General features: G+C 39.8%; 1 protein-coding gene across 1 annotated transcript in view; it reads left to right on the forward strand.

Moving 5' to 3' along the window:
* Positions 1–23,176, forward strand: part of Fam135b (family with sequence similarity 135 member B) — a 285,376-nt gene that overhangs the window by 131,052 nt on the left and 131,148 nt on the right. Inside the window, exon 3 of the mRNA XM_051159566.1 lies at positions 20,994–21,073. Within this exon, the coding sequence (XP_051015523.1) occupies positions 20,994–21,073 (80 nt within the window). The remainder of the gene's footprint in view (positions 1–20,993; positions 21,074–23,176) is intronic.

Raw genomic sequence — 23,176 nt, forward strand, 5'->3', positions numbered from 1 at the left:
AATAAAAATTTGATGAGGTAATGGAAAATTCCATTGAAATGTATGGAATGGCTTTAGGTCATTCTGATAGATTTCATAATCATAGGAAATTAAGAGACTGGGGGGGGGTTGACATGGGGAAGATAAAAACATGACAGTGGTACTTTCTGTGTCAGAAGAAAAGTAAGTGAAGGCTTTTGTGGGACACTCTGGTGCCTCACATTTGACCATGTCCCCTGGAGGAGGAGACCTGGTGGCACTCAGAGGAAGGACAGCAAGTAGCCAAGAAGAGACTTGATACCCTATGAGAATATATAGGGGGACGTAATCCCCCTCAGGAACAGTCATAGGGAAGGGGAATAATGGGAAAATGGGGGGAGGGGGAGGAATGGGAGGATACAAGGGATGGGATAACCATTGAGATGTAACAAGAATAAATTAATAAAAAAAAAAGTTAAAAAAAAGAAAAGAAAAAAGAAACTCGCCTAAGAACGAAACGCCTTCTAGTGGAAGTGAACAATAGCAAGGGCATTCACTTATTTCTTTATTATCTTTTCTCTCACCCACCCATCAAGCAGTTTATATATTCACCAGTCAACCCTTCACCTGTTAATCTAACTACCCGTGTAACCATTTACCTGTGCATTCAGAACCCATCCAGAATCCTTCCTGCTATTAGTTTACATAGGTTTTAGTTGTAGCTCACATGTCAACTATGACTTGGTAATTTGTAGGTGATTTTGTCTGAATGTTTGTGTAAGCATGTGTATACGCGTGACTATGTACATGTGTATGTGAGTGTGTGTGTATGTGAATGTGTGTGTGCGTATGAGAGAGAGAGAGAGAGAGAGAGAGAGAGAGAGAGAGAGAGAGAGAGGAGAGAGAGAGAAGAGAGAGAGAGAAGACATGGGGAGAGAGATGACAGCCTGTGTGAATGTCCTTTAGGACAGAAGCAGAGTAGAAGAGGGCACCATCTAAAAGGAGGTTTAGGTCACCTCGTATCTTCTAAGTACATCTGTCCTATCCATGTCCTATCCATGTATAATATCATGCACTTCTTGGAACACAAACCAACTAGGAAACTGGTAGTCTGACAAATGAAATAACACTCCCAATTAAACATAAATTGTAAATGATGCAGCACAAGTCCAAAGGCCATATCATCCTGTCACTGTGATTCTCCTTATTAGGATAAGAGTGACAAAAATATTGATATAGCTAACAATTGTGAAATTCTTACTCTGGGTTATGCTAAATTCTCTCAAAAGCAACCCTGGTCAAACTTGTGGATTTGATTCATTTATATGCATGTTGCTTGTTACATAGAAAGAAATGATAGTACATAGAGGCTAAGCAGTTTTCCAAAGGTAAAATCTGGAAGACAGTATACCAGGATATCAAATCTCTTTGATTTCAGCTAGTCCCAATAATCTCTGTGTTGACGTTCCATGGGAGAAGGTGCCTTTTGTCCTGGGTTTATGTAGTAGTGCTACAATTTTTTTTTGAGAAAGCAGTAAACACCTGTCCTTCCTCATTCTGTTCTCCATGTCAATCTTGTCTACATTTTCTCACAATTTCTTCACTTTAAAGGTGAGCCAAGATAGCATGTGAGCTCTGCCCATGTTAATTTACATCTGTGGTGTCAGTACACCAGCGAGCCCAGGGAACTCATGCGTTAAGCTTTGTAACATGGGCACAATGCCATACCAGATCTCAATGTCTGTGGGTCAAAGTCTGCATTTTAGCACCATGGTCCTCTGGGGAATGTAGAGGCACTAAACACGTGGATCCTTCTCCCCTGAGACAGCATTCAGTAAGGAGCTGATGAAAATGTGACATAGCAGAGAGTGCATTTTGCTGTAGACCCCTGGCTTTTTCCTTGCCTTTGAGGTTTTGGATAATGTTCCGTCCTGTGATGTGAGATCTTTCCTTATTTCTGTGACTTTTTTTTTTTTTTTTTTTTAGTGACTTTTACCCTATTTTCTTCTACATTGTGTGAATCCCATGGTTTCTAAAGATGTATCTTCCTACTGTACCGCTCTACATTAGCCTGGCCCTTCTTCTCACCTTGAAGGAAGCCTGGGAGTCTTCTTAAGTCAGCAATGCAGTCTTTCTCTGCTTTCTGTTGAGCTTAAGGCCGAGTCACTTTATCACACTTCTGAGTGTTCACATCAGTTGCCCAATTGCTATGTCCCCAGCTCTGGTCATCTTGCAGCTGACTGAGAACTTGGAATGACCTTTCTCACTTCTCTATCATGACTTTTTAATGTTTGGGTTTTTTTTTTTTTTTTTTTCTTTCTTTCTTTTTTTTTTTTTTTTTTTTTTTTTTTTTTTGGTGACATTTTATGTCACTATAGTATCTGTTGTCATTCAGCTGGTTTCCATGATGCACAGGGTGTCTCACTTTAAGAATTCCTTCATTAATGACATTTTGAGTCACATGCTTGTATTCTGCTTCTTGTTGTGGGGTGCATGTCTGTGAGCAAGGTGCTTTCTGTTTTGGGCTTCCTGTTTCCTGCAACCATAATGTCATAACACTAAATGCTGCTATAGGCACCATTCAGGTAGAGTGTGAGCCAGGTGCGTGAAACATCTGGAATGGTCCCTGTCGTGGGCTGATTCTGACACTGTAGCTGTTTGTCGTGCATCTGAAAGGAACACAGCAATATGCTTAGTGATCTGCAAACTGACAGGAGTTTTGCTATTTAATATTCTGTGTATAATCTAAAATTAAGACATAGCCACATACTATGGGGGTGATAGACTGGATGGTGGAACAAGAACAGTAGCCCTGAGTTCCAACACAAGCCTTGCAAATCTTTAAGGCATTCTTTCGTCTTTCTGCCTCTATCTCTTAAGCAACACAGAAGTGTGTCTTGTGTCACAGAAGAATAAATGTAATTATAGTTTCTGAAGGAATTGATACAGACGGTGCCTCACACAGAGTGCCAGGTGTTCTGTCTATTATTTCATTTCTTCCTTGAGGCAGTTGATTGTAATGTGAGAAAACCAATGCTCTGAGACACAAAGTGAACCGCCCAAGGTCATGTAGCATTAATCACTGACAAATGCAGCGTTTAACACGGGCCTGTGTGGGTCAATGCTGAAACCCTGGGTTCCAGCACATGCTTTTATTTCATTCTTTGGAACCCTCTCTGCATGAAAGATATGTGAGCTGTCTTTACCTTCACTGCACTTTCTTGTTGGAACTGGTTGTACATTCTGGATTTGTCAATTAAAAAAAAAAAAAAAAACAGTCCTCTCTGCAGAGACCTCTGTCACAGTATGAGATTGCAAGGCAGATTTTCTGGTCTGAGGTTTTAAATTACCCGTGTCATCTCAAGCTGTGCGAGTTACTTGAAGGTCTGCGTCTACTCGGGCTCATTTTGTTTTCATGATGAAATTCTTTATTGGGAATTTCACACATGCATATAGTGTGTTTTGATCAAATCCAACTCCCCCATCCCCTCTTCTTTAATTCCTGACCTACCCCCCCTCACTTTTTTCTCCCAACTTTTTGTGCTTGTTTTTCCTTCTTTTAAAAACTATTCTCTTAATTAATTGAACAGAATATTCTCCACAGTTAAGTGGAGACTGGGGACTGAATTTCACAGGAACTCTGGTGCCCCTGATTTGGCCATGTCGGGGTGGCCCAATGGTACTTGGAGGAAGGATAGCAGACTACCAAGAAGAAACTTGATACCCTAGCATCATATTCAAGGGAAGGAGGTCCCCATCAGTCACAGTCATAGGGAAGGGGAATGGGGTGAAAAGCGGGAGGGAGGGAGGAATGGGAGGATGCATGGGATGGGATAGCAATTGAGATATAATATGAATGATTTTGTTTTTCAATAAAAAACATAAAAAATTTTCATACAACATATTTTGATCATATGCAACCCCTAACTTCTCCCACATTTGCTTCCATCCCCCGCCCACTCAACTTTGTACCCTTATTTTTAAAATTCGGATTTTGCCTAAATACTTACTGCATTTAGTGATGCCTGTGTGTACATGAGTGAGAACCCGTAGCCTCTCAGGGGCCACATTACTAGACAAAATTGATTCTCCCTCCTTTAATATCCATCAGTTGACAGTCGTTGCTCAGGCAGATGTGAGAGTTCATGAGTTTTTCATGCTAGCATTTTGGATGGTTTGATTTTCTCCAAGTCTTGTGCACACAGTTGCAGGTGTCATGACCCATGCGTTCATGTTTATAATTGCACTGTCGGGTCCAGTACATCCTGTCACAATGCAGATGTCTAATTCCTCTCTTCCAATCTTTCAGCCTTCTCTTCCAGGCGGGCCCCTGAGTCTATCATCCTGCACCCAGAGGAAATCATAAGCCTCCCTTCTGAGGACAAGCAAGCAGGATCTTTTTAGCCCATGTCATGTGCCAGCATCTTAAAGGGGAGAAGGTCTTACCTGCAAATATTGTCTCTGATTGAAAGTGGATGGGAACCAGCCACTCTCCCAGAGCAACATCAACAAATGCACACACTCACACAATTTAGAACACCCATCTGGCTGACTCATTGGGTAGGAACAACAGGCCCCCCAGGGAATAAAAACAGCAGAGGAAGATGGGTGGGAGGCTCTTCTCAATCTCCCAGCACTTAGCAACATTATATATAGGTACCCCCAGCCTTTTTAGAGAGGAAAGCCACTTCAAAAATGCAAGATATTCATGTAATGCGTATCTTTTTCCTTGGCCCTTCTTTTTTCCTTTTGTTTATTTCTTAAATATATTTTCAATTGAAATAGAATTAACATCACTTTTCCTCTTCTTTTTCCCTCTCCCAGCCCTTCCCAGGAACCTTCTTTCCAACTGCTTCCTACACTCAAGGGGATAGTCTCTGTGTTCTTATTCCTTATTACTATAGTTGCTGCCTGATGCAAGTCTCTTGCAGGACCTACAATTGCAAATACATACCTTTGCTTCAGCACATACTAGATTTGACAGCAAGGCTAGCAGTGATGATATAATTATATCCAACATTTGCTGAAACTCCGTTTTGATTTTCCCATTTATTTCGACCTCAGTGTCAGCTCCAGGAAATAACTGATGCTTATTTGCAAAAGAATCAGAGTTCATAATTCAGATAACCTCAAATTGCCAGGAAAACAAAACAGAACACACCACTACTCTCATTGCTCTGGTTGTTTTAATTTCACATGAATGAGAAAGGAGGCAAAGGGTGAGGTTGCCTGAAGCATACAGAGAAAAGACACACACCTTCAGTGGCATTCTTCCTTTTAACTCATAGGAGACTTATCTCAAGAGCCCAATTTGTATCAGTATTCAATGACATGGTTTTCTGAGCAATAAGATATTTTTTCCTAAAGGCTCAACAGTGATCTTCCTAAAGTTATTCTAGTTATTTACTCTATTTGAATTTCAAATTTACTTTAATGAGAAGGATGCAGTGGCATAACTGATGGAGGAGGGGGAGCCGTGTTGTGCAGCTAACTGTTCAAAACCATCCTTTAAAAAGGACATATAGTGCACCAGTTTCCATGCTGTGGATCCTTCTCCTGCCAGTCAATTTCAACATATCAACTTGAAGTCAAAGAGAGTGAAGTTGAGCCCAATCGATACACTACCGCCTGGTGAGGCAAAAACCACTTTAAAATGCAATAACTATGCTAATGGGCTTCTATAGAAATCCAATTTAAAAAAAAAAAACAACCGAATTGAACAAATGTTTGTTTATTGTCAACAACTCAGATTGCCCATTACTACCTGTAAACTTAAATTTGTTGGCTATTTTATTTCCTCCATTTTTGTGTGTGTGTGTGTGTGTGTGTGTGTGAGTGGTATGAATGTGTGTGTGTTATATGCATCTGTGTGCACACACTTGTGCATATATATGTAAAGGTCAGAGAAAAAGATCCTTTTCTATCATTCTCTGTTCTAGTCTCTTAACAATGCAACTCACAGCTTGTGTACCAGTCTGGCTGTGTCACAAGCACCAGCTGTCCGGTACCTGCCCCTCAGAATTAAGGGTACAGATGTACATAGCCACACCCAGATTTTATGTGGATTCTGAGGCTCCAACTTGGTCCTTAATATTTGCCCAGCAAGTCCTTTCACTCAGTAATCATCTTCCTCCTCAGTCCTTCTTTTCTTCTTTTACTTATTTCATAGTATTTTTAACTGAAATAGAATTACATCAGTTTTCCCCCTCCATTTCTTTTTTCCATCTCCTCCTTGGTAGCTTTCCTTCAACCTCTCCCATGCCTTTCTACTCTCAAACTGATAATCTTTTAAAATTACTGTTACACATATGTGTGCATAAATATATAAATACAACATGCAGGTTCTGTTTGTGTACATATGGTTTCAGAGCTCACCATTTTGCATAAACTTTCCATATAGGGGCTCATCCGTGTGAGAAGCTAACTCTTCTTCTATCCATCTGAGCTACAGACGCAGGAGCTGTGAAGTAGATGTATGTATTGGCATGGGCTCCCCATGGTCTGTTGATCTCAGCATTATGGCCATTTGTGATGGCTTCTGTTTGCTACAAAGAGTCTTCTTTCATGAGGGTTGGTATCTTTGATTGCCTGTGGGTATAAGCATAAGTTTTAGAATGTATAAGCCATTAATTATACTGGTCTATCAAAGCGGTGGTGGTAGAATCTCTTTTTTTTCTTTAATTGTAAATAGATTTTTTTTCATTCTATATTCTAATTTTCTCTTCCTGAGCTCTTCCTGATCCTCACCACCTGCATCCATGCCCTTTCTGTCATTCATAAGAAAACAAACAGGTAGCTAAAGAACAATGACATATTAAACTAAATTCACTCTTTTCTCATTAGTCCTGGAAAGATGACTAGGTTTACAGTACTTACAGTACTAGGAAGTGTGTGTGTAACATATATATATATATATATATATATATATATATATATATATATAGTATAATACATTTATTGTATAATTTATAATTTTAGGTAAATAGGAAATAATGTGATTCCTTGAAGCTTTATCGAACAACTTTGGGTGCTTTGTGCCTTGTCCCTCCTTTTCCATCTTTATTGACTTCCTCACTTCACAGTTGGAGCTTTCTTCCTGTTTTTTCTTTGATTACCCCTTCATAGCACCTGTTTCCTGATTGCTGCCCCTCCCCCCAGCCCTGCAGCTCCCTTTTCTCACCTTTGAGGCATCATGCTTTCTGGTTACGTTCTATACTCACATCTGAGGATTTGGACTTAGTGACCTGTAGGGAGAGCTATAGACTTAACAAAGGGCGTAAGAGTAAATGTAAGAAAAAAAAAAAAAATAAGAACAATTACATTGAAGTCAGATTATGTTTGAATCCTGACTATACCAGTGTCCTGAGCATGCTGTCTGAATATATTACATTTTAAATTTTTATATGTGAAATAAAGGAATAATTATACCTTAGAGCCAGTGTAAGTGTTAAATAAGTTGGTACGTGTGAATTGTGGAGAATGAAACTAGCACACAGGATCAAATAGTTGCGGCTAACCCTTTTAGTAACAAGACATGTGAGGACAGAGAATACCTCAACACAAAGATCTGAGAGACAAATGATAATGGAAAGTTCAGGAATGTGGAAGATTTCTGGCTTGGATGAATATTTGATCCAGACAGCAGTGTAGATATGCCTGTGAGTTGGATAGCTCAAGACATTGGGTATGCACTTCACATGAGGGGGACTGTGATCACCTATTGGATGCCAAATGTTTATCTTTCTCCTTCCTTCACCTTTATGTTTACAGTGGATTTGCTTTCCTTCCCTTAGCTTACAATGAGGACTTACAATTCCACACATTCTCAATCCATTGTCTTTACCTGAAGTATGTAGGTTCACCTTGGCTTGTGATTGAGTAAATTAAACTACATACAGCAGGAAGAACCATGAGACAATCAGGAATTATATAAATGTTACATTCATAGTGATCTGGCTCTTTGTATTTTCCAAACTTGAAGTAAACATCTTTCCTATTTTGCTGAGTCTAAATTTCTGAATGAAGATTAATATCTATCATATCTCATCTCTATTAACTTAAAACAACTATCTTGATATGAATACATCTTAACCCCTAACCTACTAAGCCTAATTGAAAGACTAAACTATCTGGTCTTCAACCACATCAGAAATTTGAGAAGGGATAAAACTTAAATTCCTGCTGCTTTACATTTTTTTTTGTGTGTGTGTGTGTAATCATTTCTGATGAGAAGTTGGCTCTCATCCTTATTTGTTTTTCTGTATTATATAAAATATTGCTCTGTTCTGGGTTTTTTCATTCTTATTTACTTATTTTATTTGTTTTCTACTTAATTATTTTGTCTTTTTCTTTTCCTCATTCATTTCAAGTTCTTGTCTACCAGTAATAGAGTTTGAATGAGCAATGTCTGCTATAGGCTTAAATAGTTGAACTCTTGGTCCCCAGTTTGTTGAAGTGTTTGGAAGCATTGTGGAACTTTAGCGGGCGGAGCTTTGCTGGAGGAAGAACATCACTGATACTGGGCTTTGAGAGACCATAGCCACCCCCTGATTTCTAGTTCCCTTTCTCTCCTGCTGACTGAAGATGGTTGAAGATGTTGTTTTTCCGCTTCCTGGTCTGGCCACCTGCTTCCAAGTCCTCCCTGCCATTATGGGCTATTTCTTTAGAATCATATGCCCGGGAAACCTTTTTTCCTGGAACTTGGCTTCGTCGTAGTATTTTAACACAGCAAAAATAAACACCATAATCACTTACGTGCTTTATTACCAGCCTTATTCTCTTTGTTCTTTCTATTTGAGTAATATAATGGCCTAGAATTTATCAGGTTCTGAACGTCATCAAAATTGAAAAAAAAAATTTTGGTTGCTATGTATTAAAATAATTATTTTGCCTTGTTAGATTTCTTTTCAGTTGAGAATACTTTTTCATACAATATACTCTGATCATAGTTTCTCTTCCATCATCTTCTCCCAGGTCTTCCCCTCTTTCCCATCCTTCTAACTTTACATTTTCTTCTCCCTCTCTTAAAAAACAAGAAAACAAAACAAGCAAACAATAATAAGACAAAGCAAATGAGCAAACAAACAAAAATGTAAGAAACACAGACCAAAAAAAAAAAAAGTCCACTAAAGAACCCAAAAGTAGAGACCATAATATATAAGCAAAATATGAGTAAGATTAAAGACCCCCTAAACAAAGCAAATTGAGACCACTGAGGAATAGTAGCCAAAGAAGAGGCACATATGTGTTTGGTTGACAAGGCTTTGTTTGTCGCTTGCTTTAAAATTGATTTTTAGCATCTTATCTGCATGAAGATAACAAGGCATTCTATTCATTTGTAGGGCATCAAAAGTGAAGATTATATGTTAGTACATACATTTTTCCAAATGATAAAACTGTATGCCGCTTTGTATTTTTTCTAGTTTCTAATTACCTCTGCAATTTCAACCTGTAGACAGTCTATCTGTGTTTCTAAGACAAGCCTAACAGTTACATACTTTCCAAATCTGCATTCTGTGGTGGACAAAAGCCATGCCAATTTTGTTATGCATATTTCAGGCTTGATTTTAGATAACAGAGGTAATGTTTGATTCAGAGCTCCTCATTCTGCATCTTCCTTCTTCTCATTGCAGCGTCTCTGCATTCTTAGACACCAAATCTGATTTTCCTTTGTTCAGATTGTAGAATGAGTTTCTTCTGGTTTCCTCCTAGAGGAGTTTTACTGATGAAATGACAGTTCCAGCACCCCAGCATACAGTGCAGGGCATGCTTTGCTATGACCTGATGCTGCACACAAGAAGCCATTTGTCTTTCTTTTTGTGACTATCTCTCTCTCTCTCTCTCTGTGTGTGTGTGTGTGTGTGTGTGTGTGTGTGTGTGTGTGTGTGTGTATGACTTTAGAAAATTGAAATGATTTCTGAACTTTTATTGTTAATAGTGATGTGAAAACACTCATGTTCAGAAGGAAAATGGATTCTGCTGATGTACATTGGTTCCTACATAACTCATAATCCTCTTGTACATGTAGTCTTATGAAGATCTTACTAAAATTTATATAATGGATTTTTTTCTTTTAAATGATAAAATATTACATACGAAAAAAAAAAAAAAAACAGAAAGAACTAAGAGCTGGGTTTAGTAGTGCACACCTTTAATGTCAGCAACCTATGAGGCCAGCCTGGTCTATAAAGAGAGTCCAGGACAGTCAGGATACACAGAAACCCTGTCTAGAAAAACCATTAAAAATTAAAAGAAAAGAACTAAGTACCATGTGCGTCTCTGAGTCTTATCCTAATCTGAACAGCAATGCTCAGATTTACCTAAGGTATGCAACCAGAGGTAAGACAGATCATAGATAGATGTGGGAGATTCTGTTTTACCTCTGTGTTAGGAACCAATAATAGACACCACATCATGCTGAAATCTCGGGCCAGACACCACACATTGGCTAACTGTTCAGTCCTTGAAATGTGCTGTGGTTCTGTAAGACTGGTACATGTGCGCATCATTAACCATGAACAAATGTGTGCTTGGATAAAAAGCTACATGCTGAAGCCTATTTGATTTTTGGAACTAGTAGTTCCGGTGTCAGCTTTTGACCTTTTCATTACAATGATTTTATTTCAGGTCATATCATAAGGTCAGAGGTCATTTCTTAATATACTGAAATGAAAATGATTATTGCAAAATGTTATACATCTCTGCTACTACTTCTGGATTTATGAAAAATAATTTGTGGATTCTAGGTCCCTCGTAAAACTATAGCTACCGAGGTTGAGTTGTATAGCCCTGTTGTTTCCCAGCAGACTCTGTGACATTCAGATTTTCTTCTGTCCATCCAGTCTTCCTTTCATCTGTATATCTATCCTTCCATCCGGTCACTCATCCATCCTTCCATCTGTGTCTATTCACCATATGATGTTTATTGATATTTAACCATGTCAGTTTCTTTAGATTTGGAGAAGAATAGAACATGGCTTGTCATCTTCAGCAACTGGTGGTGATGATAATTCTTTAATCAGCTAATGAGAGATGCTTACTATCTATTACACCCTCCTCAGTGCATTTGTTATAGCTCTGATGAAAGCAAATGAACAACAGAGAACATTCCTGTTCTCAAGTTGCTTCTGAGAAAGCAGAAGAAAATGCATGACAGAAGATTAGTGATCAGAGAAAGGGTATTGCTGGGTTCCTAGTAACAAAAAGATTGATGAAAAAAATCAAGGCAAGCTGATGAAGCTTAGCATATCTTGCCATGTTATCCTGAAAACAAAATCCAACTTAACTCAAATGGTTTGGAATGTTAATACCTGAAACTTTCCTGACCTACTAGGTTGTTTGCTTTCTGTTGCTGTATGTGATTAATACTTGTGTTACATCAACATTGTCCTAGTCACTGTTCTATTTCTGAGAAGAGACACCATGATCAGGCAAATGTTTAGGAAATAAAGCATTTCATTGGGAACCTTCTCATGACAGGAAGCATTGCTGCATGCCAGATGCTGGAGCAGTAGCTGAGAGCTACATCTTGGCCCCCAGGTGGAGACTGAAAACCCCAGTGACACACTTCCTGTAGCAAGGCCATACCTATTCCAGCAAGAACACACCTCCTAATCCTTCTCAAATAGTGTCATTCCCTAGTGACTAAGCATTCAATGCCTGGGGGAGGGGGAACAGTCTTATTCAAACTAACCTCAAACTTAAAAAGAGAAAAATTTCATTGTGGTGCATGGTACTAAACATTTTAGTCCTTAGAGTCTTGGGCATGGTAGCATAATCCATCGTGGTGTGTGCCAGATATGTGTGTCAGAAGAGGTCTGTTATCTCACGTTGGCAAAGTCCCAATATCTCTCTCATTCTTATGCCTTCAGTGACCTGATTTTCCTACACTAGGCCCCACCTAAAATACTTCAGCACTTCCTAGTAGCATTGCAGGGTGACAACCAAGCCTTCAATACTGTTCTCTAGGGGATATTCTGGATCTAAAGCAAAGCGCATCTCTACATGTCTATGGACAGATTACACAACTTCACTGAACCCCAGCTTGTATATGATGATTTCATTATTTTTATTGGTTTTGTTATGACTAAGTAATCTGGAAGCTCACACACGTCATCTGGCTATCCTTGCTGTAGCACATCTCTGTAACTTTAGTTGTTGAAGCAAAGCCCATAGCTAATATGAAGATTCCGGAGCCTGAGATCTGAAATGTTTCTGACTGAGCTAATGTGGGATGCCAGCAGGGCTGAAAGCCTTCTTGTTTGGAGTTTCTAAGAGACTCTCTTACATTTTTCCAGAGACTAGAAACTCCAGAATCCCTTGGAAGGAGATTCTTTCATGTTTCAAAGCTACCAACACAAGGTGGAGCTTTTCTCTCATTGTGTTACTGAGAGAGAGAATTTTTAATTAGCTCTCTAAATGAGCCAAAACCCCTCATCCAATCTTATGGTGTTTGCTTAATCCCCCTTGAGGCCCGCACACAATGTTCCAGGTTTGAGTTTAACCAGATGTATTGTTAGCTTAGATAAACATCTACCCTTGGGTTCTGAGGAAAACAGGAACTAAGAACGTTTCCCGTGTAACTAAGTCTGACCTTACCCCGGATCTGCCTATGCACAATGCTAATGTTCAAATGTTTGAAACAACCAATCCTGTGTGGCCGCGCCAAAATATCCCACCCCCCCCCAGACCTTTGCCTATATAAACCCCAAGCCCCTGGGCTTCTGCGTCGACTCCTCTGTCTCCTGCATGAGATACGTGTTGACCCGGAGCTCTGCCAATAAACTACCTCGTGCGTTTACAGCAAGACGTCGTTTGTGTGTCTTTGGGTCCCCGCCATCCCGAGGCTTGAGTGAGGGTCTCCCTTCGGGGATCTTTCATTACTGTCTCTCATCTGTGTAATGAACTGGCTACCACCTGGTTATCCAAAATAATCTCCAGGCTTCAAAGCCATTTTATAACCAGCTTGATTTTCATCTGAAACCGTAATTCTTTTTTGACTAACATGTTCAGGTTCTGAAGATTAGGATAAAGTTAAGGTAAAGGCAGAGCTTAGCCCCCCACACTTACTGATGAAAACTGGTGAAAATTACTGTTAATATTATTGCTTCTAAAAGGAGCTCTGCAAATTAGGTGATTTTCACACCTCTCTGGAAGTTCAGCTGAGCCTTCTGCCCCATTGTTCTCCAAAGGGTTGTCTTGCATCAACTGTCCTTCACAGCATCTTTAAAACATCCTCTTTAGAAAATGTGTCTCTGAGATCACTTGATGATTTACATATAAAAATAGTGTCCTTCTTTAAAACTTAGCACATATTATTTATCATGTGAAATGGGTGATTTTTTTTTTTTATTCCTAGATGTTACTTTTCTCATACTTAGTACGGAAATCATGACAAGTTCATCAAATATATCCTGAAGAAATTGAAGATCATCTGCTGTGTTATGTATGAATGTGTGATTTATGGGTTTATCACCTGGCAGAAACTTCAAATGAAATAAAGGAGAATTGCTAAAAAAACAAAACAAAACAAAACAAAAAAAACCCAATTAAGTTTAAACATTATATCCATTATTTCATCAGGATTCAGGCAAACAGGCAAACGGGCACAGCTAAGTAAAGCTTATTCACCAAGTCACAGCTACAAAGTATGTGACATTAAAGATGATGGTTGATTCCTTAAGCAGAAGTTCATTAAGATCAAATGCTTTTAAGAAACTATAACTCCAAGAGATTTGGAACCAGTTATAAAAGAAGCCCAATATATATAATAAATGGCACTGCCCTAAGGTGTAGTTTTTTCTTGAATAAAAAATCCTGGTTGCCATCCCCAAGTTCCAAAGCTTTGAGAAGGGGTCAGATCTTTGCAACAGCTCAGTTTTTTTTTTCCATGCTCAGCACTTGAGATGGTGATTTGTGGGAACTCAAACAGGATTGCGTATATGCAAGTTCTTTGTGCTGTTCAGTCTTGGAACGGCAGTCCTTAATAAATCCTGAGCTCAGCCTCCTGCTCCAGGTACTGTGTGACAGGAAGTTGACGCGTAGTCCCTGGTAATGATTGAGGTGTCCTCATACAAGAGGACACCTTAGAATATGACAGGTGGTTAAGGTGCTGATGCTAGCTCCCTTGCTGATAGAATTGCTGAAACGCGTTGTTAAAGGCAGCACCATGCATGTGTGTGGAGGAGAGGCTGAAATGACTGGCCTCCAGGGAGTGATCCTGCCATTATGTCCTGCCTTATTGACAGTGCTTTACTTCTAGTGTTGGGGCCTATGGCTGCTGCAGTTTTGTTATTGATGTTGCCCCTATCATTGCAATTGACTTATAAACCAATATATAACATTTTAAAGATGTCTTGTGGAAAAATGAAATGTTCTCCTCTGACAAAGAGGAAGATCCAGCAACAGAGTGATGTTTCTTCCTTGTGGTGATTAGTGGCTGTGACACCTCACATACCCTGTAGATGCGACAGCCTTTACTTGTCAACTTGACACAAGCCAGGATCACCTGGGTAGAGAGTCTTACTGAACGGTTCTCTAGATCAAGTGGGCCTCTCAGCCTGTCTATGCAGCATTGCCATGATTTATAATTGAGGTGGGAGGACGCACCCTTGTGCTATTTCCTTGGCTGGGTCCTGTATAGAAAAAGAATGAAAGAAGTTAGCTGTGCATAAGTATGGTTAATCAAGGATGGCTGTAGTCTCCTTCTGTTCTTGACTGTGGGTGTGACTTCCTGCCCTGGTTTACCCTCAGTGATGGATGTAACCTGGAACTGAAAGCCACATAAACTCTTTGTGGCCCAATACTGCCTTTTGTTCAGCTATTTGTCATAGCAACAGAAATGAAACTAGGACAGTGGATGAGGCAGGCATCTTTTGGTGATAGTAATTTGTTATTTTTTTCATTTACATTTCTTACCGGTTGTTTTGGTCTTTTTTCTGGTATGTAACAATACCTGATTCTTGAGCACTTTTAAGCAATAAACTTATTTCTTATGGCTTAAGAGGTTGGAAATTCCACCATCAAAGAACCACATTTAGTGACGGTTTTTCTATGGTGGGGAGTCTGGTGAGTTTTTGGATCCAGTCGTGCAAGGCATCACATTGCAAAACAGTGTATAAAAGAGGAAGGACCAAGCTGCATTTTTAAGTCAGAACTAATCTCAAACCATTGATTTATAAACCCATAAATCTACAAATAGTTCAGTTTGTTCATGAGAACTGAGCTTTCTTGCTCAAATCACCTGATTTTATTTTGGTTGCAGTTGGATTCTAAAGATAGGGCCTAGGATAGCATCAAAGTTTGCAATCCTCCAGTCTGCCGCCTCCTGGTACTGGGACGTACAGGCACCCTTCACCATGTCTGGTTCCCTGATCACCTCTAAATGGTTCCACCCAACCACAGCTCTTCATAGGTAACAATCAGGGTCCCACTTCAACATGACTTAGAATGTTGACGTGGAGGTATACTGTTTCTAGGATTATTTCTGCCAAAAGCAGAAAAAGAAAATCTAGTTTCAGAGGACTCAGAACTTCCTAAATGTGTTTTGGTCAACTACCTGGTCCCTGTGGGTGAGACTTTACTCCAGTTGGTGTGATTTCCTGTGATTCTACAGACATACAGTCACATTGCTAGGACAGATGCTTTTCTTTCACTCATTGTGTTTGTGTATGTGTGTATGTGTGTGGGTGTCTGCCTGTGTGCACATGCATGTTTGCATGTATATTGGCTTGCAGGTATAGGTTTGCTTGCATGTGGAGGGCTAAGGTTAGTGTTGGGAGTCAGCCTCAGTTGTTTTTCTATCTTATTCATGAGGCTTCTTGATCAAACCCAGAGTTTATGGATGCGGCTAGTCTGGCTACGACTTAATGAAAGTCTGCACACTTAATGAAAAAGGGCATTGGGTTCTTTCCTGGATTGCTTTGAGTAAGACTGAATGGACATTGAAGCATATTTCCAGGTCTTTATTCTTTATACAGTGTGTCTGCTTCCTTTGGTGGAATGTTAGTTTATGTATTTGTTCAAGTTCTGATTTCTTGTTTTTGATTTTTAGCTGTTGACTTGTGAGAATACTGTTGCCTAGATAATAAACCTTTGTCAGTTAATCAAGGTAATATGTTCGTGTGGCTGCCTTCTGCAAAATTATGATGAATTAATGAATACTTTCTTAGAGGAAATGGTTCACAGGAGCCTCACCTTACATTTCCTTCAACAGTTCAATACCTAACCTTGGGCCAGAGAGATGGTTCAGTCAGGAAAATGCTTGCCTTGTAGGGATCTGAGTTTGATCTCCAGAACTCACACTAAAAACAAAGTGTGGCACTATTAACCTCAGCCCTGGGGAATTAGAGACAGGAGTTCTAGGGATGTCCATACACTCCTCTTAATAATAGTAGGAACATGACTATAGGGCACTTATCACCCACACAGTGCCACCCTGCTGTGGGCATGTTTTTAAAATATATTTTAGTTTATATATAAATATATATATTTATATATTTATATTTATATTATTACAGATGTATACAATAAACTACCGACAGCAAGAAGAACCATGACACAATCAGGAATTATATAAATGTTACATTCTTATTATTTTGGCTATTTGTATCTGGCATCCTTGAAGAAAACATATTTCTTATCTTGGTGTGTCTAAAATTCTAAATGCAATGCAATATCTATCATATCTCGTCATTATCAACCTCAAACATTTATCTAGATCTAAAAACAATCTAACCCCTAAACAGCTATGCTTAATCATAAAACTAAACTATCTGGTCCTCAACTCCATCAGAGACTTGAGAAGGAATAAAATTGATTACTTGATTATACCGGGAGTGCAAATTAGTAACTTTCCAAATGAGAAGATGACAGAGACAGTTTGTTACCTAAAGTGTCACCCAAAACTCTCTATAACATTGAAGCATTATCCTCAGCCTTCTGGCCTGATATATCTGACAGACATATTTGTAGGCAGAAACTACTTAGGACTTGCTAACCTTGTCTTGGCAGAGTTTGGCCATCGACTCTGCCTGCATCCAAGCTTGTTCCTTTTTTAGGCAGAATTTTGTCTGTGTTAGAAACAAGGCCATTTTGCCCAGTGGCCGGTTTGCCACATTTGAAGCCATCTCCACAAGGAGGTTCTTTGATGCTCATCATGCTCTTTGAGGTAGGCTTGGTGTTGCCAGGAGTTAACCTGTCTCATTGTCAGTGAATCTTTAAAATAATAACATTTTAAAATTCTGCATGTCTCGGAGGTTTTTGAAGACCTTGTCTAACTATTTTACCTTATCTTTCTATAGAATGATATATATCTGTTACACCCAGGATGTATATTCTTGTGATAAAAATAGACTAGTTATTGATATGATCAAATAACAGAGCTTTTCCTAGCTTGTTTAACAATTTCCCCAATATTATTTGGGCCTCTCCCCAATAATATTTGGGCCTCTACAAATGTATTATTTATCCCAAGTCATCCAGAAGAAATCTTAACAGAACAACACCCCATTTCCTTTAAGAGGGGTCGGGTGAGTTTTTGGTTGCTTTCTTGCATTATAGAGGATTATTTTCAATGGTAGTTGGTTACAAGTTATTATTGGTCTTATTTAGAGAGAAAACAAGGTTAGACTCAGCAATGTCTCTCTTTTCTTTTATCTTACATTCTTAGGTCTGAAGACAGGGATTGAAAAGAACGAAGGAGGAATATAGAAATATATAGAGAAGATAGAACAAAAATAGATTAGTGAATCTACTCCTCAGTTAATACCTCAATTGTCACTCACAAGGTTATTTTTAATTCACTGGTATAGAATTTTCTATGTAGATGCAAAATAAGTTAAATTTTAGAATTCAAATGTAAGGTTATGTCATACACATTGCATATATTTCTACTCTAATATGAGGTATTGCACCATATAACTCAATTATAATACAAGGTTTAATTCCAATACTTCGGAAGTGCTATTGGTGGCTGTTTAGGATAAATAAGCTATACAAGTTAATTGCTGTGGGCATGTTTATTAGCAAAGAAATCAACCCAAAGCACACCATTGCCAAATGCAAGTGTGTTTACAGGATCCTTCCCTCCCTCTCCGCTGTACTCTGCATGTCAGATGTGTCTATCGATTGCAGCCAAATTCCTGCTTGTGAATAAGCACAAAGGAGATGGATACTTTGAACCTGAGGCTAACAAACATTAGCAAGTAGGTGAGGCCACAAGGATGGAATTCACAGATAACCAATACAGTCGACATGGGATTTGCAAATATTTTCTCCTTCACTGCAGATTCAATTGTGATCCTTAGCGGCACGTGCCATGGAACAAAAGTGCTTAATTTTAATAAACTTGGATCCACCCCCTCTTTGCTTTTATAGGCCATTCTTCAGATACAGCATCTAAGGTATCATCTTAGTGCTGTATTTAGAACGTATTTAAGAGCTTTTGTATCTTTTTTAAATGCATTATACATTGTATATTATATTTAATTGGAAGTAGTTTTTTTTCATACAATATATTCTGATTATAGTTTCCCCTCCCCCTACTCCTCGCACTTCCTCCTCACCCTCTCTCCCATCCAGATCCACCCCCATTCTGTCTCTTGTTAGAATACAGAAAGGCTTCAAGTGGATAATAATAAAATATAATACGATAAAACAAAACCAAAAAAAAAAAAATCAGAATAGGACAAACAAATAAACCGAAGGAAAAGAGGCCCCCAAAAGGCACAAGAAACAGATATAGATGCAGACCCTCACTTGTTTGCACACTCACGGATTCTATAATACTGGAAAATTGGAAGCCATACTATATATGCAGAACCCATGGGTTAGTAAGAAGGCAAATAAATAAGTGAATAGATAGACAAATAAATGGAAAATAATATTAAAATACTCACGGGTTCTATAATACTGGAAAATTGGAAGCCATACTATATATGCAGAACCCATGGGTTAGTAAGAAGGCAAATAAATAAGTGAATAGATAGACAAATAAATGGAAAATAATATTAAAATAAAAAACAAATCCCTCCCAGTACATTGTGAGACAAGGAACCTTCAAAGATGCCTTCAAAGAGCACATCTTCTGTTGGCCAGCTGCTACTGGGCATGTGCCCTACCCTTACGAGCAGTTTGTCTCTCTCTCTCTCTCTCTCTCTCTCTCTCTCTCTCTCTCTCTCTCTCTCTCTCTCTAGTGTGTGTAAAACAGTGATGGGGTTGTGAATTTATGAAAGAGTTGGTGGGCATAGGAAGAGTTGAAGGGGGCATAAATGATGCAAAATACATTATCCATGCATGCAATTCTGCAGAACAAACAAACAGAAAACAACCCAAATGTTGCTGGTGTATTTATACTCCTGTTCCTGTAGGGTGGACAGCAGAATTTTAGCCTCCTTATATGGTTTCGATTAAAAGCAGGGTCATTACCATCTGCCAAGGATGTAACTCTAGATTCCAAAGGAGATGGAACCCTGCTCTCAGCTAAGGGTCAAGGCGGAGCTTTGGCACTACCTGGAAGTTGTACGGTCTGCTGTTGGTGGGGGTGCTACTGGTATGAGGCAAACAGCTGTTATCTAAAAGTTTTCCGATTTGCCGTGTTCTTTTCAGTGTGTGTGTGTGTGTGTGTGTGTGTGTGTGTGTGTGTGTGTGTGTGTGTCCAGTCATTAGTGTTTCAGGTTTCTAGGCTAAGAAACTGTTCAACATCAGGTTTAGGATACAAGAGGTAAAAGTGGAAGGCAGGAAAGTCACCACCATGGCTTTTCTTCTCACAGAGTGCCTAGCACGTGTGTTTCCCATCTTTGTCTCCTTGCATTTATTTTGTGCTGTTAGAGTTTTCCTTGTGCTTGAAGAAAAGAGTAGGAAAACATGACCGTCCTGCATCCCATCTAAAGAGGCAGAAGTCATGCCAGCTACTGACCTCTTTTTTTCTTTGTTATATTTTACTCTCATTTAGGGGACTTTCTTGATCTTTTAATTTTCATTTTACAGAGTCAAAATAAGTTCACAAAATTATACAATAATGTCAAAGTCACTCAGCTCCCACATGTCAGAGAAAGTTCATAAACTGCATGATAGAGTCAGAGTTAGCCCGCTCAAAACTGTCACCCAGACTTCAGTCATGTAGTCAGAGCCAGTGCTTTAAGAACTACATATCCTTTTTCATCATGTACGCATCAAAATTACACCCAAGGCCTTCACCAGAAGTCTCTTGCTTTGTCACTATTCATGATGCCACTGACATAGTGGTACAAGACTTCCCAGCTAGGAGCACAATGAACCGCAGGGCACTGATTTGGTTCATGGTATATTTACTTGCATCGCACCTTGACTTACTTACATTTCACTTCACTATGGGTTTGAAGTGTGTGGAAGGAGAGGAAAATTATGCCAGAAACGGTTCCTAAGTCCTTGCACGTGCAAAGTTCATTAGTAGCAAAGCACCAAGGCTGGGTCGGGGTGGAGGGCAGGCAGGCGAGGTTACTGAGAGCACTGCAGCCTGCATAGGACTATCAAATTAGGACAAAAATCTTGTAAGACAAATACACTAGGAAAAGTGGTAGTGATATATACAGAAATGACAACCCAGGTGGTGTGCAGAAAGGGGGTGCTCACTCACAAGCACATATGCGCATTTTACAAGCCAGCAAGTCAGTTGATACACAGACTTTTAGTTCTATATTGTGCTCCTTATCCATGACAGTTGGTTTTTTTCTAGACTAAGAAAACAAACAAACAAACAAAAAACCAACAGCAAAAAGTGCATTCTATTGTCACATGACTCATTTGTGATTTTTTTTGTGTTGCCATCACCTCCAATCTTCCTAAATCTTATGTGATCTCAAGTGATGCAATTTCCTGCCTTCCTCTGTATCTTATCCTTAATCCTTCAAGTGCTCCAATAAAATGCAGTCTTTTTTGCTTCCAGATAACTGCACGGCATCTAGGACTTTCATTGATTTCTTATGGCTTTCCATAATTAAGTAGAAGGCTCATTAAGAAGTCATATCATCATGGCCTGGTCTCTGCTCTTTTCTTAGGTATTACCAGATCCGAATGACCTTGAAAGTGTCCTCAAGGATCCCCCACAGACTGAGTGCTTCCATCGTTGGGCAGTCAGGTGAGTTGAAAAAAAGGGCTTCTGCCTCAGGGGTAACTCATCATATGTTCTTGTGTGCCATGGTCTACCAGAACACAGTGCAGCACTCACTGTGAACCATTGGACCAGTGAGGTCTAGAAAGACAAGTCACATCCTGGATGAAACGGATTAGAGACAGGACCCAGCAGACAGGTAAGGAGAAGCCTTTTGCAATGAGTTCAGGAGGCCAAGCAAGTGAGCAGTTGTGCTGGCACATTCTAGGCACAAAGGCGGGCCTGAATGTCATCACTCTGTAAAGGATGTCAACTTCTCAAAGTCTGTACAGGACATATCCAGACACCAAATTCTCGGCCCAAACGAGATTTATTACCCAGGAGAGCAAGCAGCAGAGGTGGGAGGCTGCCTATGGATTAGGCAGAGACAGGCAGCAAGCAGCAGCAGCAGGTGCTTTTTGCAAGAGTGGATTTTAAAGGAAAAAAAGGGGGAGTCTGTGCTCAGGTGAGTTGGTAAGTCTTGATCAGACAGGCTAGCCAGTATAGCCAAATAATGAATTTCGATTGTTGGACCTTGGTGCTCTGTCTCAAAAATGAGTTAGTGGTCAAGTCAGGGAATGGACTTTGGGGGCTAGCTTTAGGAATGCAATGTAATGGCGATTAGCAAAGGAGAGGGAAAGAGGAAAGGGGCAAAGCCTGTCAGTGCCATGTTTTCTATGCTCAGGTGTATTAGAGAACCCTTCACACCCAGTGTAAAAAGACTATCAAACAGAGCCCAGGTCCTAATTTTGATGCTAGAAAGCTAAACGGAAACTTAAGGCTTTTAAGGAACCAGTCTGCTAGGGCTGTGTGAGAAATACAGAATCTCCCAAACAGGAAATACATGCAAAAGACTATCTAGCAGAGGTACAGAGTGATTCAGGAGCAAATCCAGCAGAACCACATATTCTAGAAAGTCTTAGAGGAAATGATTCTGATTTCTGGGCAGAGGAAGAGAAAGGGAGGGGACAGAAAGAAAACCACAAAGTACCTGATCACCATTAGGTAAGAGTGACCCTGATGGTCACAAACAAGATGAAGGAGAGCGCTGGTCCCAACCACTTTCCACAAAACTAGCTGGCAATGGTTGCCAGCCTCATGGTGAGTCAGTTCTGGTGCAACTGAGACCCTACAAGTGAGAAGTGTAGACAGAGAGTGAAAGCTTGTGGTTTTTCCTCTAACTCAAGGTCTAAAGAGAAAATTTGAGCTGGCCAGCTCCTCTTCGCAAGTCTTAGCTGAGCAGGCCTTGGTTATCAGTTAAGTCACCATCTTAAGATATTCCTCTTGTCCATTCCCCTGTGTTGGGAGTAAATCATTCATCTCAGATGAGGAAAGGAGGATTTCTACTCTTACAATCTATACCCAATGCCAGTATAGATTCAGTGTAATTTAGGAACCGTTTCCCTCTTTCCCATCGTGCACTGTGTTCCTTCCTTTCCTGCCTTTAAGGTCCACAGCATCCACTAAGGCAGCAGTATATTTTGGGCCCTGCTTTGGGTAAACTGACTGGATGATCCAAGGTAAATGATTAGCACTTTGACGTTATCTCTTCACTTGAAATAGGAAGACAGAAATTCACCTTCATGGCATCCTTCTTCTTCTTTTTCTTTGCAGAGATGATTTACAACAAATATGTCTTATAGAGATGATAAATACAAGTGTCTTGTGATGGGAACTGCCATGAAATAAGGGTCCAGGAGTCTGTTCTGTGAGAGGTCATGAGTCAGCATTATGAGCCAAGGTCTCATTCTTAGAGTCGAAGCTAAATTCAGGGGGGCAGGTGGGCATGTGAGACAGCTGATGAGAGCTATCTGCAGGCCAGCGTGGACTTGGTCTCTCTCCTGTCTGAGATTCTTAGCAGCATGCACCCCGCTCCTGTCATTGATGTGTCTTCTCTGATGCAGGCAGTGCCAGCTGTGAGGGTTGGAGGCTCCTGGGCATACAGGAGCATTTGGAGTCCACAGAGAAGGAACTGATTGAGATAATGCTGTGAAGACAAAACCAACAAGAAGTGCAATTTTAAGTTAAAGCTCTTTTTCCTTTCTGGTTTGTTTTGTAGAGTGATGATTGTGACGCAGTTCTTGTGCCCTT

This window comes from Acomys russatus, chromosome 17 (assembly GCF_903995435.1).
Source record: "Acomys russatus chromosome 17, mAcoRus1.1, whole genome shotgun sequence".
Taxonomy (NCBI): Eukaryota; Metazoa; Chordata; class Mammalia; order Rodentia; family Muridae; genus Acomys; species Acomys russatus.